Here is a 15925-nt window from a genome sequence, read left to right as displayed (position 1 = left end):
CACTGTGTCAAAACAGCTTCAATTTCATTTTGGGGAAGAGGACAAAATTGCAGGGAGCCAAATCGGCGAGTAGAGCAGGTGGTGGGGGGTGTTTGTGAAGATTTTGTTCAGGTCGTATGCAACAAATGTCCTCCCTCAGATGTAAGAACAGTGCAGCAGATCAGAACTCTGCATCTGACCCTGAGGGAGGAATTCATGGTGCACAAGGCCACGAATGTCAAAGAAAATGATGAGCATGCTCTTTCACCTTCTTTGGTCTTAAGAGACTGTGGGCCCCTCCACTGCTAAGACTGCTGTTTGGTGTGTGGGTCCATAGACCCAACTCTTGCCACCTACGATGAACCTTGACATGATATGACACAGAATTTGATGTTTGCTGTCTGCTCAAGTTTGAGGTCCATGGTTAAACTGAAAATATTCACCTGTAAATGATCAAAAAAATGCATGTACCAAAGGGAACAGTCTCACTGATTTGTATATCCCCGTAATGTCATGTCGGGGCTATGGTGGCCACACCAACCATGTGGTGACGGCATGTACTGTGAGCTGTCAGCTGGAGCTGCGTGTGTTTCCTCCTGCAAACACAAAATTTAAAAAGCCCATTTATACTGCAAATGTCTGTCCACAGTGAAACACGCGGAAGTTATAAACATGTAAATCTGGTTATTTAAGTACATGTACTTCAAGTCATAATAATTTCATAAAGTAAATGAAAGAAGATAAACATGGCAAATATAATTAATTAATTAATTAATTACAGTCCAATAAGGCCAGACTATGTGTGATCAAAGTGGTGCTATCACTGGGTAAAATCTGATGCTACCTGTAGGTGGAACTTGAATGTGCATCAAGTATCATCTGTAAATGGTTTAGTCCGCTGAAGCCTTTTGGACTAAATCCCTGCATACATGATACAGTCTTTTAATAAGGTCACACCTTTCTTTCCCGTGGTCCAACAGTTTGTCCCGTTCAGAGACTACATGGACCGCACAGGTAACCATGTGCTGAGCATGGCGAGGCTGGCTAAAGACGTACTGGCTGAGATCCCTGACCAGCTGATCTCCTACATGAAGAGCAGAGGCATTAAACCCAACCCAATCCCACCAGCTTACTCCCCTGGCGACCTCCCCCAGACCAACCCCGTCTGAGCCCCCTTCCCCACACACAGCTCTGCATTGGGGTTGGGCAAGTTTGGGATTGATTGGAACCCGCCTCCACCAACCGTCCTTAGAAGGGGAAAATGGAATCGCTTTCGAGGCCCTTTCGTAAATATTAATCCGGCTAAACAAAAAGATGATGAGACTCCATTGTGGTTTTTGGAGCACTAAGACTGTTTTGGGGGAACGTGCTGATGATGATGATCAGGGAGTTTTTCTCTCTCTCAGTGCTTGAGGATGAGAGCGCTGAGAGGAGCCCGGTGTAGAGGGAGGTTTTAGTCGTTCGCTGTCAAACCTGTCAAAGTGGTGATGTAATGGATAGCAAGTAAACCCATAGAGAGGGCCTGTTTGAAGGCATACATATATTAGAATGTGCCAGTGTGTATCATGTTTGTGATACCTTTTGGAGTTGATGTGTGTTATACTAGGAGATCATGTGTATACTTATTTATTTATTTATTGCCGAAATAATTTATTCCTTTGAGGGGGTTTTAAAGGGTGGGGATTAAAGTCATATTTCCCCAGTAGTTTTCCATCTTATATTTTGTGACAAGTGTAATAAAAAAAATCCCCATTTCTACTTTGATAAGGACTGTAATATAAAAGCATGTGATGAAACCTATTCAGCAGTTTATGAATCATTTTCAGTGATGGATAATTTTTGATTGCAAGCTGTAATGTAGATGACCTGCTGTGAGCTGTTGCCATACTAATTTTCCAGCACCACGTCTTATACATATTTCTAGTATTTATATTAACAGAATGCACTAATTACTGTCCAAATAAAAAGCACAAAGGTTATAATGTTAATAAGCTGAAAACCACTATTTTGAAAGAACCAACAGCTCCCACAATGAAAATAATGGAAAGGACCACACAATATGTTTTTAACGTGGTGTTAATATGGTCTTCCACCATCATTTTAAACAGGATAACAGTATATTTATAAGAAAACCATTATACTGTTGTATTAAAATGAACCTGTATTTATCATAAAAAACAGTATGTTTACAGAAAAACAGATGAATAATTCAAAGCACCCACTTGCTCCCCCTGTTAGTATGCAGACAGGTTAATTATACTGCTTAAGTCATGCTGCCAAATCCCATTTGTTATCTTGCTGTTTATGCTTCTTTCCATTATATTTGTTGTGGTTATGGTTTATTTTCTGGGATTTTGCCCAGTACTTTTAAAGGACCCTACAAATAAACTTTTGAAAGACTGATGTCAGCTAATAGCCACTTTCTTTTTCCTCCTTAAATTGATTTGTTTTCCCAGTATGAAAACTGAACAATCACAAATCTTGCAACAGAATATGAGATATTTGGGTGTTGAATGTTTTTTAAAGTGATTTAAAGAAAACATCAAAGTGATTGCACAAAACAAGAATGGTTACAAGTCCATTTGTTCTGAGTCAGTCAGTGTCTTACATGTGCATCGTGTCCTCTGTGTTTTACTTTTTCAAATTTAAAACATCAAGTGTTCCCAGACAGCCCATTTTATAACAAAACATTGGGATATTGTTTTAATACCTAAGACTTTCACTATTTTATTTTACAATTTAATTCAAGTCACTGCATTTCCTTTTAGTGACTGTATATAAATTTTTAAAAGACAGTTACAGCCATTGTGGCCCAGTTGTGTGCATCCTAAGTTTTCTATTTATAATGGCCGTTGTTTTCACTAGCATCTCTCAGTCACTCAATTTCTCGATCCAAATGTGCCTATTATATGGAAACATATCCAAATTCTGTTACCCAGGTGTTACTCTGCCAGCAGCAGCAGGTCTCATGTTTAAGATGTACACACAGAAAACGTTGGTGATGATAAAACTGTTGCAAGATTAGGACTATAACAGCCTCAGTGGCTGATGCGCACTGTCTCAACCAGTGTTGTGTACTTTTTATACTTACAGCTCTTCACTAATGATCTTTGAAGTAATGAGAGTTAACAGTGTCGCTGAGCCTTCTTGTACAATATTCAAAGTCAAGACTTGTTTACAATTCATCTGTGGCTATTTACATTGCCTCAAGGAAAAAGTAAACATTCATGGGTTTCATTAAGAGATGAATTTATTTTTGATCTGTTGTGTTATTTAGTCTTGCTTTGTACTTACAGAGTTTCTTTGAATGACACTGGAGAACTAACGTTTACAAAGATTTGTTGTGTTGTCCTCTGAGAATGTGAAGCTCTTATTTCTTGCCGTTGTTATACTTTGTCTTGTGTTTACGTAATTCATGTTGCTTTACGATCTTTGTAATCTGTTTTATGGTCTTTGACTCCCACTGCTTTAGTGCTCTCAGAGAGCAGATAGTCTGATGATGTAGCAAAAACTCAGTCCAGAGGCAGTGAACTCCTTCTGTCATCGGCCCGGCTCCATATTTCTTTTTCTTTCTCTTTTTTTTTTCTGTTTTAATTTTTCAGTGGTGATGACGTTTCTCCCTCAGAAGACAAAGCAGCTTTTAATCTGCTGCCAAATTCTCTTGTTCATCAGAACTGAAATGAGGCCATTAAGTTTACTTACATAACGCTCATAAATACCAGTATACCTCTACAGAAAGCCATTCAAGCCAAAAAGAAATAATTAATATACACTGAGTACATTTGTTATTAGATATATTTAAGTATTATGACTTACTAATTAAAATATCAAATATCTGATATATTTACTTTGCAAGTAATCTCTTTAAACTCTACTTTTCAAAGTGATTTGAATTATTTTCACATTTTTAATTTCAAATCAATTACACGGTACTCATTACTCAGAAAATTAACTTAGGAAAGTTCATCATTTAGGAGGCATGTTGCCCACTGAGTCATCATCAGCATGCAGCTCATATCCTGAGTGCGATGGCAAATGTCTGAGAAAAGAGGACATGAAAACATGAAGGGTAGGTGGGGTCGTATGTTGTGTGCACATTTCAAACATATTTCATCTCATTAACATTGCTCAAAAATCAGTTAAGGTAGGTTAAAATGGCTTTTTGGCTGTTGTACTAAAATTACAATAAACTGTACTGTTTTTTCCCCCCTGAGGCCTGTTTCAAAATCTACTACTATTCCCAGTACTAAACAAATAATAAATAGATATGAAATGAGCACAGTAATGACACTTATGCAATTGTGAAACATTGAATTGTTATGAAATATAATTTTCAGTCTAGAAGATGTCTTTCCAACAGCACAATTATTTATTTTCTCTTGGTGGAAATGGCTTTGATTATCCCTTCATTTTGATTTTTCTCTGAGGCTGAAACCTAATTATGTACATAAGCCCCGTATAAAGACTATTCAGTGCCAAAATATGTTCCGATGAACTTGGCCTCTTTAGACAATGTGCATGTTTGTGCCAAAATGGCAGGAAGTTTGGTAATCTGCCTTCATTTCACCTGATTAGTGCATCTCCCATGTGCTTTGTTTGTTATTTCCGATGTTATTTAGAAATAACAGCCACTTCTAGCATGTTGTATCTCTGGGTTCTTTCCATTCTGTTCCTATGAGACACATACTGTATGGGTTCTTCTTGCCACTACTCCTGTTTTATCCCAGGTTGTTTACATACCTCTCTTGGTCTCTGACTTGCATGCTGAATAATTTCCAAACCAGGTGTTGGACATGATATTGTCGTCATACTGTGGTTTGTGAAATGCTTTGTAATGGATTGCCTTAACTCAAGATTAATAAAATATTGACAACTTTGGCAGAATGCAAGATGGGGGTTTTTGTATGTTTAATCGGTATGAGATAAAACAAGTAAAATGAAAGAGTAACCCACATTTAAACCTTTTTTTTTAAACACTGGATGAATACGAGTCCAATATTCACTCTCTTTTGGTCTCCACCAGCTATTGACAGTAGTATCTGGAAATAGAAAAGTTGCCAACTGTGCCTGTCCACTGTTTGAAGTTGGGCAGGTAGCACACAGTAGGTTTTTACATCATTTCGCTGCGTACTCCGGCTGAAGACAACATTACAAGAGTGGTAAGAGTGAGCCAAAACAATAAAGTTGTAGGCTGGAAAGCTAAACAATGAGTTGAAACTCATTATACAGCTCTGTAAAGCTGTGGACAGCAGCAGACTGAGTGATACTGAGGTGAAATTAAATCACTACTGAACACCTAGTGTTGAAATTTAAATGCCACTGAACGTATTGCATCATACAAAACAGAGAATAAATTTTTATTGAAATAGCGTAACTTGAATAAAGCTTTTGAATATTAGCCACATGAATTTTCTGTCCGAATTTGAGAACCCTAAAATAAATATACACTGGAAATAAAGTTTTTGAAATTGTACAGGTTAAAGTGGACAATTGACAATTTGTGAATTGAAATTGAAATGAGACCACATAGATTTAGAAAGATCATTTTCAAATATTTCAGTGCATTAAATTAAATGGTATATGAATCTTAACACTAAGTTTTCAGTAGTGTTTACATTTTTTAGGTTGCTGACATAATTCAAATTATTATGACAAAGATTTGCTTACATTTTTTGTTTTTGTTTTTTGTTTTTTTAAAATTCTGTGCATTCTTCTTGCCTGTCAAAACCTGGTGCCTACATTACCCACCTGACAGCTGACAGTTTGGTCAGAGATCCTGGTGTGTTATGCTAGTAGGGACTGAATTTGCCTTAAGCCACTAGCCTGAAGCAAAGGAAAGTGGCAGGCAACAGACGTTTGGTGAGCTCACCTCTTTCTAACTCTGCACCCCCAGATACTTTTCATTGTCAAACCTGTAGTCCTCACTTAGCAGACTTCTTGCAGCTCCCTCTGGAGCCACAAAAGGCTTCATACAACTTTTTGTCACTTATGCAGTAGTGCTCCCAAAGACCTGTAAACAGACTTTGATATGTAAAATTAATGGAGTTCCCCTTTAAGCTCAGCTGTTTTAACTACAGTTCCTTTTTTCGGATTATACATTACAAAAGCTGCTGTCACAAGATTCTTATCACAGTTTTTTTTTTTTTAAACAAGATGGTTGATTTGTATCTACACACCTATCCCCTAGAGAGAATGGCATCCAATCAACAATAAGTGCTGTCTGCTCAGACTGTATTCCCCTTAAAATGTGTTTTTCTCCCCCTAATAAGATGCACTGCTGACGAATCAAGCTGTCCACCTGGGGAGAGGGAGACGGCAGCTGAAGCCATAAATTACCAGCCTAAGACAGAGCCAACACCTCCCTTGCCCACCCACTTACTGCCTGAACAATAACCACCGACTGGCAGCCAGGAAGAAAATCAACAGCTAATGACATAGAATTATACCCTACTTATATATAAAATTTCACATGTATAATATGCAAAAATCATTCACAAGAGAGTACTGCTCAGAACGAATTACACCAATTACTCTGGAGCTCTGGCAGGGAACATTTTATGAGCCAAAATAGATACTGAAAAACCCCTCTCACTATAGTCTCCACACAGCAAAGACGCTGGACTAGTCTGACACTTTGGGAAAACACACTTATTCGCTTTCCTGCCAAGATTTAAATGAAAAGATTTTACAGATATGAGAGTGGTATCAATCGATAAAAAGCTTATCTTAGCATAAAGACTCGAGACGGGGGCAAACAGCTAGCCTGGCTCTGTTCAGAGGAAACAAAATCCACCTACTAGCACATCTATAAAGTTCACTGATTAACACATCATAACGATTATTTCTTGGCTGGGCATAATGACTTCCTGAAGTCCTGTCATCATAATCTGAGACTCCTCTCTCCCTTATTCCAGTCTTTGTGCTAAAATAATCTAATCCAGTTTTATAATTATCCACCAGAAATGAGAGTTGTATCAATCTTCTCATCCAACTATTGATCCAGCTATTGATCTTATCTTAAAATGTCCTTAAAAACTAGTCCTTTGGTTAAATATATTTGACCATTGACCTGTGGGTTTGTCAACATTGCACAATCAATCATATTGAGTATCTAAAGTATGATCCTGTATGCCATTGCATGATTTCATATCTATATGATTAGTTGGCAGTGTAGTAATGCTTATGCTTGCTTCAACATTTTAACTGCATCAGGAATTCAAGATAAGTAAACTACAGATAAAAATGAAACCCAATGTACTGCTACTTGCAACTTTTACATTGGCAGAGCAATGACAACCCTGCAGTTTTTAACTATGTGTTTGTGAATTAATAATGTCAGCAGTCAGTGTGGTCAGCAGCTAACAGACGCCCCCCTGGACTCAATGTCTGTTTTTAATCTGTCCAACAGGGCGAGGAGAGAGGTGTACAGAAGCTATTCCCACTCTAATCAGAGATCAGGGTGGATTGGAGTTTCAGTATTGACCTGAGAACCAACCAGAACCAGATCTCGTCACGGTATGTCACAGCACTGTCTGCCAGCTCCGCCCTGTTAAAACAGCCTCCAGGTTCTCCAGCAGCAATGAGAGCTGCCTCTTGTCTAATGGTGGGTGGAACAACATCCACCAATTTGTAGAGCTCAGGTCAATTGGAAACACATGCCTATTTCTTTTCAGATTTGGATTCAGGGGTTAGTTCGGGGAAGGATCGTTACAGCTTCTACTCATCGCCTCTCACACTGACTGTATGGTATAGCTCTCTTTTGTAACCTTTCTGCTCTGCTGCTCAAAATGAACTCCACTCACCCTGGGGGCCACAACACAGTTCTCGCTCTGCAGCACAAATGGACTCACTACCACCACGATTCACTAGCTGCCCTTGCATCAGCCATAAATCATCATTAGGCGAGCATAAAGAATGATATTATAGGAACGAGAGAGTTTTCAGTGCACGATAATGGAGCCAGAGTGGAGCAGTGGGTGGTTTCCCATTACTGCCTATATGAAATAATGTATTTGAGATTTGTCAGCTGGGATAGATGTCCAAATAGAAAATAATTGTGATGAATAATCTTAAATAATGTGTCAAATTCACTGAAAAGTATGTTTATTTACCTGTTCATTTTACATTCAAAAGGACAAAGTGGGTATTTTTAGTTTGGAAAAACCTTCAGGTAAATCTCATCAGTAAATATCACATCTTCTGCCTTGAAGGGATGAACACTGACATTGAAAATATCAAAGCGCCAGTTAACGGACTGACCATGCACATTAATAACATCAACAAATACAACATTGAGAAGAGCTGAGTACCTATATACAAGACTGCTGACTTCTCAGGGGGGAGTCTGATGTGCTGAATATCATTACATCCTGGCAGAGTGAGGATTATTTACTGTTTGCTGCACATTGGAACAGCCTGTTCCCCATAAAAATGCATTCCCATTATGGACAAAAACAACACTGAAATTGAAAATGTCAGGGATATTTTAGTGATTTTATTTCATTCTACATGCAAGCACAAACCTGGGCGGCACAAAAAGAAGGTACATAACTATAATGGGGTCTGAACCTAATCGACTGATTTATAATACAGTTTTATTTGCCCACAGAAGTAAGAGAATGAAATAAGTGCGTGATTAATTAAGTCACTAGATAAAAAATTAATATGCAATCATTTTGATAACAGAATAATTGTTTAGGTCATTTTTTTTAAAGCAAAAATACTTCAATTATGAATGTTTACTGGTTTTCTTATCCTTGTCTGACAGTTAACTGAGTGTCTGAATGACTGGTTGGACAAATCAAGCAGGTTGTATAAGCCCACAAAGAAAAGTGGTTAGATGTATGGACATATCACTGCCCGAATACTGACACGCACATGCTGCATACACTGGACTTGAACGTGGGAGACAGTTGTTTGTTTTCCATTTTCAGTCAAAGTTGTTTTTGTTGTTGTTGTTTTTTTTGTTTGTTTGTTTTTTTCAAATCATGACCATGACTGTTCCCAAACCACAACTACAGCACTGTCACTTCATTGAGCAAATTCATTTTTCAGCTGTTTGTTGTTACAATTTTGGCAACTGCAGTCCACCTCTATGTGTCGGATGTGGACATATTTTGTCATAAATTTTATTTGCCTATAGACTTGCATTGATCATATGAGTAACTTTCTAAATTGTAAAAAGCCACATCATGGCACTAAAGAGATCTTTTTAGATATAATAAAGGGAAGGCTTGATTAAAGGGCTATAAATATGGAATTGGAAAAAAAAATCAGACTAAGCTCATTTCAGCAAAAATACCCTGCCCCTCTAATAATTTTTCTACAGCCACATAGAACTGTAAGACATTCACTCTGATTTGATCTCATGCAAATCAAATGGCAGTTACATCTCCGAGTGCTGATGCTGCAAGCAGCCGTAAACTATTTCAGTAGTGAGAACTATTCCCTGGTCGGTGTGTGCCATTTAGCAGCAAACTGAAAAGTGCACACAATGCCTGGCTTGACAAGCCCTGTCATGCAATAAAAGGCTTTGGAGATTTCAAAAAAAAAGAAAGAAAAAAAAACTGGAAGTAGGTGGTAGTTTCACGTAGGGCTCAGATAAGACTTCCTACTCTGACAACTGCTCTCTGCTGTACCCTCTGCATGTATTTACTGTCCCCCTTAGATTACCTCTTCAGCGACTCTGAACCAGGTCTCTAATCTCTGTGGCTGGAGGAGAAGGAGAAGAAGAGGCTGGTAAAAGAAAATATATGGGAGGGAGGAGATGATGAAGGGTAGGGAGGCGAGCGGTGACTTTAAAGATGATAGAGAGGGGCATCGAAAAAGGGAAGAAAAGCTGGCAGGTGGAGAGAGGATGGAGGGAGAGGGTGGGAGGCTGGAATGAGGAGCAAAGGAGATTAGAGAGAGCACAGAGGAGGGAGAAAGAGTGTGGCGAGGAGGAGAGACAGCAGGAGAGAACATGAAGCGAGTACAGTAGGAGAGAGGAGGGAAGAGGGAGCTCCCCCATAGAGAAGCACTGTCCTGTGAGTCATCCACGAGCAGTTGGATCTGGGCCTGTGTAAGCCAGAGACTCCCTCCTATGGTCTTATGGGATATTAACAAAGAGGGAGTGATGAATGACTGCTCCTTGGATAAAGAAAAAATAGAGAAAAAATGTCTCTTGGTGAATTCAAGGCTTTCTGATTGTGGCTCTTTTGATGTGAAAGAATGCGATGAATGAATTAGACTGTACACTAGAGTGTTGTTGTTCTCCTCTGACGTTCAAAAGCTTGACACATGCGGAAAATCCTGAACAACGTTTAATGATGAACTGACAAACTGTCTCGGCTGATGTGTCTCCAGCATGAAGCTGAGCAATGTGGAGAACTCCCAGTTTTTAATGATGGTTTGTGGAAAAGAGAATTGCTTAAAATTATCTTGGTTCTTGGTACAGCTACATTTCTCAAAATAATTGCTTTTTTTTGCGTGAATTTGGCAGTTTTTACCTCTCCTCCCCAAATCCTTCTCTTCGTTCGACAGAGATGTTTCTGTGACTGCTGTGCTAACTCTCATCCCTCTCACTCCTGCTCATCCTTGTGTATTTACCCCCTCAGAAGACACACAAACACATACATCACATTGCCATATGTGTGTTTGTGTACCCCCACACACAAAAACACTGGCAGAAGAAACAGAAATAGCAGTAGAGTGTGAGCAAAAAGATAACAGCCTCTGCTGCTGTGTGGGTTTGACACAGCTCGGCTTCGTCGTTCCAGCTCTCTACGATAGTTTGGGGGAAAGGGACTGAGAGAAATCACTACAAAGTGCAGAAACCAATGGCTTTCTTATTGTCTGCCCCAGCTGGCTGAAAGACTTGCGTTGCTCTTTTGATAACACCTATACTGAGCTCTAAGTTGGCTCTCATCTCCCACACAGCTCTGTCAGAAAGGTGTTGTCTTTGAGGAGCCGTTGAAAACTGACACAGTCAGCATTTTGAGGCGTTAAAGTGGAAATGACATAAGGAATCAGGTTTTCTCTGAGGCCTGAGTTAAAAGGCAGCCCTGCTGCTCATTGGTTTTGCCTCCAGGAAAGTTCTTGTTTCAGCTGGGTCAAGTCAAGTGGTCTGTCAAATTGATACATTTGGTTTGCTTCAGACCACTGAAGATGTGATGCTTCATTCCTTCTGCATCATGGATGAATGTTTCTCTAAATCTCCAAAACCCAGCCTTGTGGAAGATATATTCATTTGCACATTAGTGATATTTTCTAACCCACCTTACCCTCCAGAGAGAAAGATAAAAAAATAAAATTAAATTAAAAAAAGCCCCAGGTTACAATAAATTTGGGATTTTTTTTCTATTTAAGGAAGATCCATGGTAATGGACTTCACTGGGTGCTGTCCATGGTGCTGAAAAACACATATACATATAATGACTATAGTGAGGTTGTGGCCAAAAAATGTATTCATATATTGGGTCAGCTGTTACACCTGAACAACATTAATGTGTTGAAATTGAGAGTCCATGAAAACTAGTTAGAAAGTGAGCAGGAAAGTCTAAAATACAGTAAGTCAGTTAAGTAAAAATGGGTAAATGATTTAGACAGCCAACTTCTACCACCTACACAATGACTGCTCACTTGCATGAAAAAAATTGTAACTATCAATTCTTAAAAAAAAAGAAAAGTGTTATAAGTAAGTTTAATATCAATTTAAATGTCCACATCAGTAACATGAGGGTTGGTGTCAGTGTGAGAGGGCTGTGGGGGTACCAGTGGTACTTCTACCCCAGATGGTCCTTCTGATTGTGGCACAGCTAATGTAACTAATGAGGGAAAAAATATATGGATTTGCATAAAATATGAAGTATGTGCATATCCATATATTTTGTTAAGGAGGAAAATAAACAAAAATAGGGTTATGTGTGTGGTGCTGATCTTTAGCGTGGTTTTTATGTGATGCTGTCACTATATGCGCAGCTGGGTTTCAGCAAATCTTTGCTACAAGTTTTATGGACGTTATATATATGTAGAAGTATATTTATTGTCACAATAAAAAAAAGTTGGACCTCGTTAGCCTGTGAGGTTAATGTGTTGACTAAGGTATTTTCACCAGCAACAGATGAACATAAGGGCACTTAGCTGTTTTTATTCATAACCATGTCAAGTCATGTCAAGTATAGTCACAGCCGAGTCGTCTTGAGAGAGGAACAAAACATGACCTTGACAATAAGATATTTAACTAGTGTGTTGATGTTTCTCAATGATTTATCATATTATTTTTGTTGAAATAAGTAATTTATGTACACAATACAGAATTGATTTCCCTCACCCCCCCAAAAAACAAAACAATGAAAACCAAACCACAAATAAATCATGAACAAATCCAACTGTCCTGTTCAAAGAGTCAGGGAGCTTTCCTTTACTACAGCAGCAGTGACTCTGCAGGTCAAAATGAATCTGGGACTCCCTGTGATTTAGTGTTTCGATACTCAGAACAGTTGGTGTGCTAGCCTGTCATGTGCATTAACTTCTTTATTTGTGGGTCTTGAGGGGAACTGAATTTTGGTCTCTGGTAACATTTGAAGAATGTGTTGAGAGCTCTTGCTGGAACAAAGCTATAAATTACACAGCTGGATCCTTCTCTTTCTCTTCACAGCACAAGAAGAAAAGAAAAACATCTTAAAACAGCTAAAGTCACACTGTGATTCTGTTTTTTTTTTTTTTTTACCATGCACCTCACCTTGCAATACTTTTTGTTTGTTAAGCTGTAATCTGTCAGATTCAGATGAGGTAACTGGAGTCTGTGTTAATCAGATCAACATCCTTAATGGAAATAAACTACAAGGGAGAGTTGAGTGAATTGCAACATCTACATCAATCTACAAGCAGTTTTACTTCTGGTAAAAGGGCTTGGCCTTGCAGGTAGCAGTGTCCTCGTGATTTCCACTTTGAAGTAATGGCGTGTGTGAGGAATCCATTACTTTAGCCCTAATACCCTGCTGCGGTGCTTGTGGGGGTATGTGACACTCCATTTCCTTTCATTTCCTGGCCTCACTGCCAAAAGCTTTATGTTCTCCCGAGACTTGACAAAAAAAAGAAGAGAAGATGCATTTTTCTTCCCAAATTATTATTATTATTTATTTATTTTAGTCACAAGCATGTTTTCTTTTTTGCAATACAAGTGCACTGCCTTAAAATAGCATTTGGGGCTGCAGGAATGGAATGGAGGGGGGGACAAAGCAGGCTTGTGTAAAATATGCAGAGAACTCAATGCAAATTCAGTCTTCTTCTCCTGATTGACAATTCAGACAATCTCAGGAGTACAAGAGTCCACCCCTCTCTGCTTTCAAGAGAGATTACAACAGATTATAATCTAAGACACAATATCAGCAAACTAAAACAATCCAACCATGTGAATCTGATTATCTGGAGTATGTGAAGGAAGGTGGAGCATCTCATATGCTTAAACATGAACCCTGTGGTACTTCTCTGTTGGGCAGTTATCGTTAGTGGTGGAATGTAATTGTGCTGTGAGTGCATTTACTCGTGTACTCAGTAGTTAAGTGTAACTTAAAGATATGTGTACTTGAGCATTTTCTTTCCATGCCACTTTATACTTCTACTCCACAAGAATTCAGTTAATGCTTTAACTCCAGTACATTTATTTGAAAGCCTCAGTTAGTTGCATACAAAAAAATTACCCATTAATATATACAGGTGCAATATAGCTCAAATGATTGGTTGATTAAATGATTGAGAAAATTAACTGGCAACTATTCTGATAATTCTTTGGATCATTTTGCTGTTAAAAAATGTTGAGCTCTTCATTCTTCCAGCTTTATTATTAATTATTATTATTTTTTAAAATGATTCTGAGGTTTGGGCTGTTGTTTGGACAAAACACACATTGTGAAGGTGTCACTCGGGTAATTGTGATCACAGGCTGACACTATTTTCTGAATTTTTTCTGAATTTACTGAAGCAAACAGTAAAATAATCATTAGTTGCAGTCTTATATAAATCAGATAAAAATCACCTTGACCTTGAGCAGCTGCACAGTTAAATCATCCAGTATATAATGATTAACAGCATTACAGTCACAAGGAACATTTTATGCATCAAATACTTATACTTTTATTATTTACACTTACACGATGTTACTCAAGTAACATTTTAATGCAAAGCGTACCAATGCAGAAAAGGATCTGTATACTTCTCCTTCACCACTGGTCATCATTAGTATTCGGTTGCACGCAGTCGCCTCTGAGCCCGCAGCTGACTGATCCCAGATCGGCCTCCTCCCACTTGCAGGAGTCGGTCATTCATCCTTTATGAGCGCAAGAGGAGCCTCCTGTTGGCAGCTCGTGTCAATCTGACAACCCACCGGTGGTGACTATTTGATGTCTCAGCAAGATGCTGCCGAGGTCTCTGAACCTCACACAGGGATAACTTTTTATAAGGCACTTTCTCAAAAGTGCAGCCTGATGGGACGTGGTAGGACCAGGGCCAAACGAAAAATGATTTTACACCTAGATCGACTGCACTATTTGTTGACAACTATTATATGAAGGTGAAGAGAAGGAGACGCTGTAACTACGGTGACGTCGACGTCAGCAACATGCGGCTGTGATTCTCCAGGCGGAAGTCGCAACCATAAGCTCTCAAACTGCCTGAGGTTTACATCGTTTACTGTTGCTCTAATCGATTAAACCGAGCAATCGCAATAAGTTGTTATCGTGTACTGAAAATGATCGTTAATAAAGAGGGAAATGCAAGAAACTGACAAATGCCGTCAGCAGACGATCAACAAAGACATGCAGATGGTGCCGAGGCCTTGATAGAGCTCCATGAGCCCGACGAAAATCCAGAGCCGGAGGACATCAGGGAGATGTTACACAATCTTCAAGGTAAATCATTTGTATTAGTACAGCCACAGTGTCTGTCTAAGATTTGAATTAGGCGTCCAATCCAGCAATGTATAAATAATCCATTGCAAGTAGAAGCCCTGCATGGAAAAAAATCATACTTCAGTAAGAGTACACAAGTATTAGCAGCAAAATATGTTCTTACAAGAACTATAATGGTGTGCATCTATAAAGTATGTCCAACATACTGTATATCCCATTAACTCTACATTGTGTTTTGTGTTGCTCATTGTTTCTGCAGATTATTTTATTTGTGACTAAAGACTCTTATCTTCATCTTGTGTTTCAGTGGTCTCCAGAGTTATATCAGCTAAAAGCAGCAGTTCTGAACATTTATAAAAGACACTTGTCTTGATGTTGCAGTGCTGGTCGTGTTTATCTGTTTGTGTTTGTGATGTGTTATATTCATACCTGTGGGGTAGAAACATGCATTTTTTTATTGCAATTGAGATGAAGTGATGCAGTAGATACCTGTTACCTCACTGCTCATTCCATGCCTTACAAGAAAAATATTAACATGTCTGTTGATAACCTCATAGCTCCACTTTTAGGAAACTAGGACAAACAGACTTACTGGCTGCTTGCCTGCAATGCATTTTTACACACATTTTTTGTATCTTCCCTTTTCACGAGAGGCTGGAATGATATGTCACATTTAAATATACTTATTATTAGATCTACAGTAATAATGATCATGTTAATGTAGATATTTATATGTGTCATAATTCACACCAATGCACTGTGAGTGTTATTAGGTTATTAGCTGCTTTGTGTTTTAACATTCTTTCTTTTGATTATTTGTCTCACAGTTTGTGAAAATATTGTAATAATTTGGTTACATAGAAAATGTGTACTGATTACAACAGAGTTAATTTATGCAGGGGGAGTAGAGAAGAAATAATTCATAAAATCATTGCTGCCCCATTTTTGGCTAAAAGACCCAAATGTATCATATTAAGACAGCAAGCAGTTTTGCTAGTTTTTGCTGCCGATTTAGCTGATAGAGGGCAGTAGATGTGCACAAATTGTAGTGCATTCTT

At 38.6% G+C, this 15925-nt stretch overlaps 1 protein-coding gene and 1 long non-coding RNA gene across 3 annotated transcripts in view; both read left to right on the top strand.

Moving 5' to 3' along the window:
* The window catches only part of cpne5a (copine Va), a 69803-nt gene extending 64946 nt beyond the window's left edge, over positions 1–4857 (top strand). For both annotated transcript variants that reach the window (XM_018666101.2, XM_018666102.2), the window contains one exon: positions 960–4857. In XM_018666101.2, the coding sequence (XP_018521617.1) occupies positions 960–1148 (189 nt within the window). In that variant the 3' untranslated portion in view covers positions 1149–4857. The remainder of the gene's footprint in view (positions 1–959) is intronic.
* Positions 4858–14237: 9380 nt separating this feature from the next.
* Positions 14238–15240, top strand: LOC108876396 (uncharacterized). The gene is made up of 2 exons (XR_001959988.1): positions 14238–14867; positions 15175–15240. It is a non-coding gene; the product is annotated as an uncharacterized LOC108876396 (long non-coding RNA).
* Positions 15241–15925: the final 685 nt, after the last annotated feature.

Source organism: Lates calcarifer, linkage group LG6 (genome assembly GCF_001640805.2).
Source record: "Lates calcarifer isolate ASB-BC8 linkage group LG6, TLL_Latcal_v3, whole genome shotgun sequence".
Lineage (NCBI taxonomy): Eukaryota > Metazoa > Chordata > Actinopteri > Centropomidae > Lates > Lates calcarifer.
The sequence above is the reverse complement of the archived record's forward strand: the minus strand, read 5'-3'. Positions and strand labels throughout refer to the sequence as shown.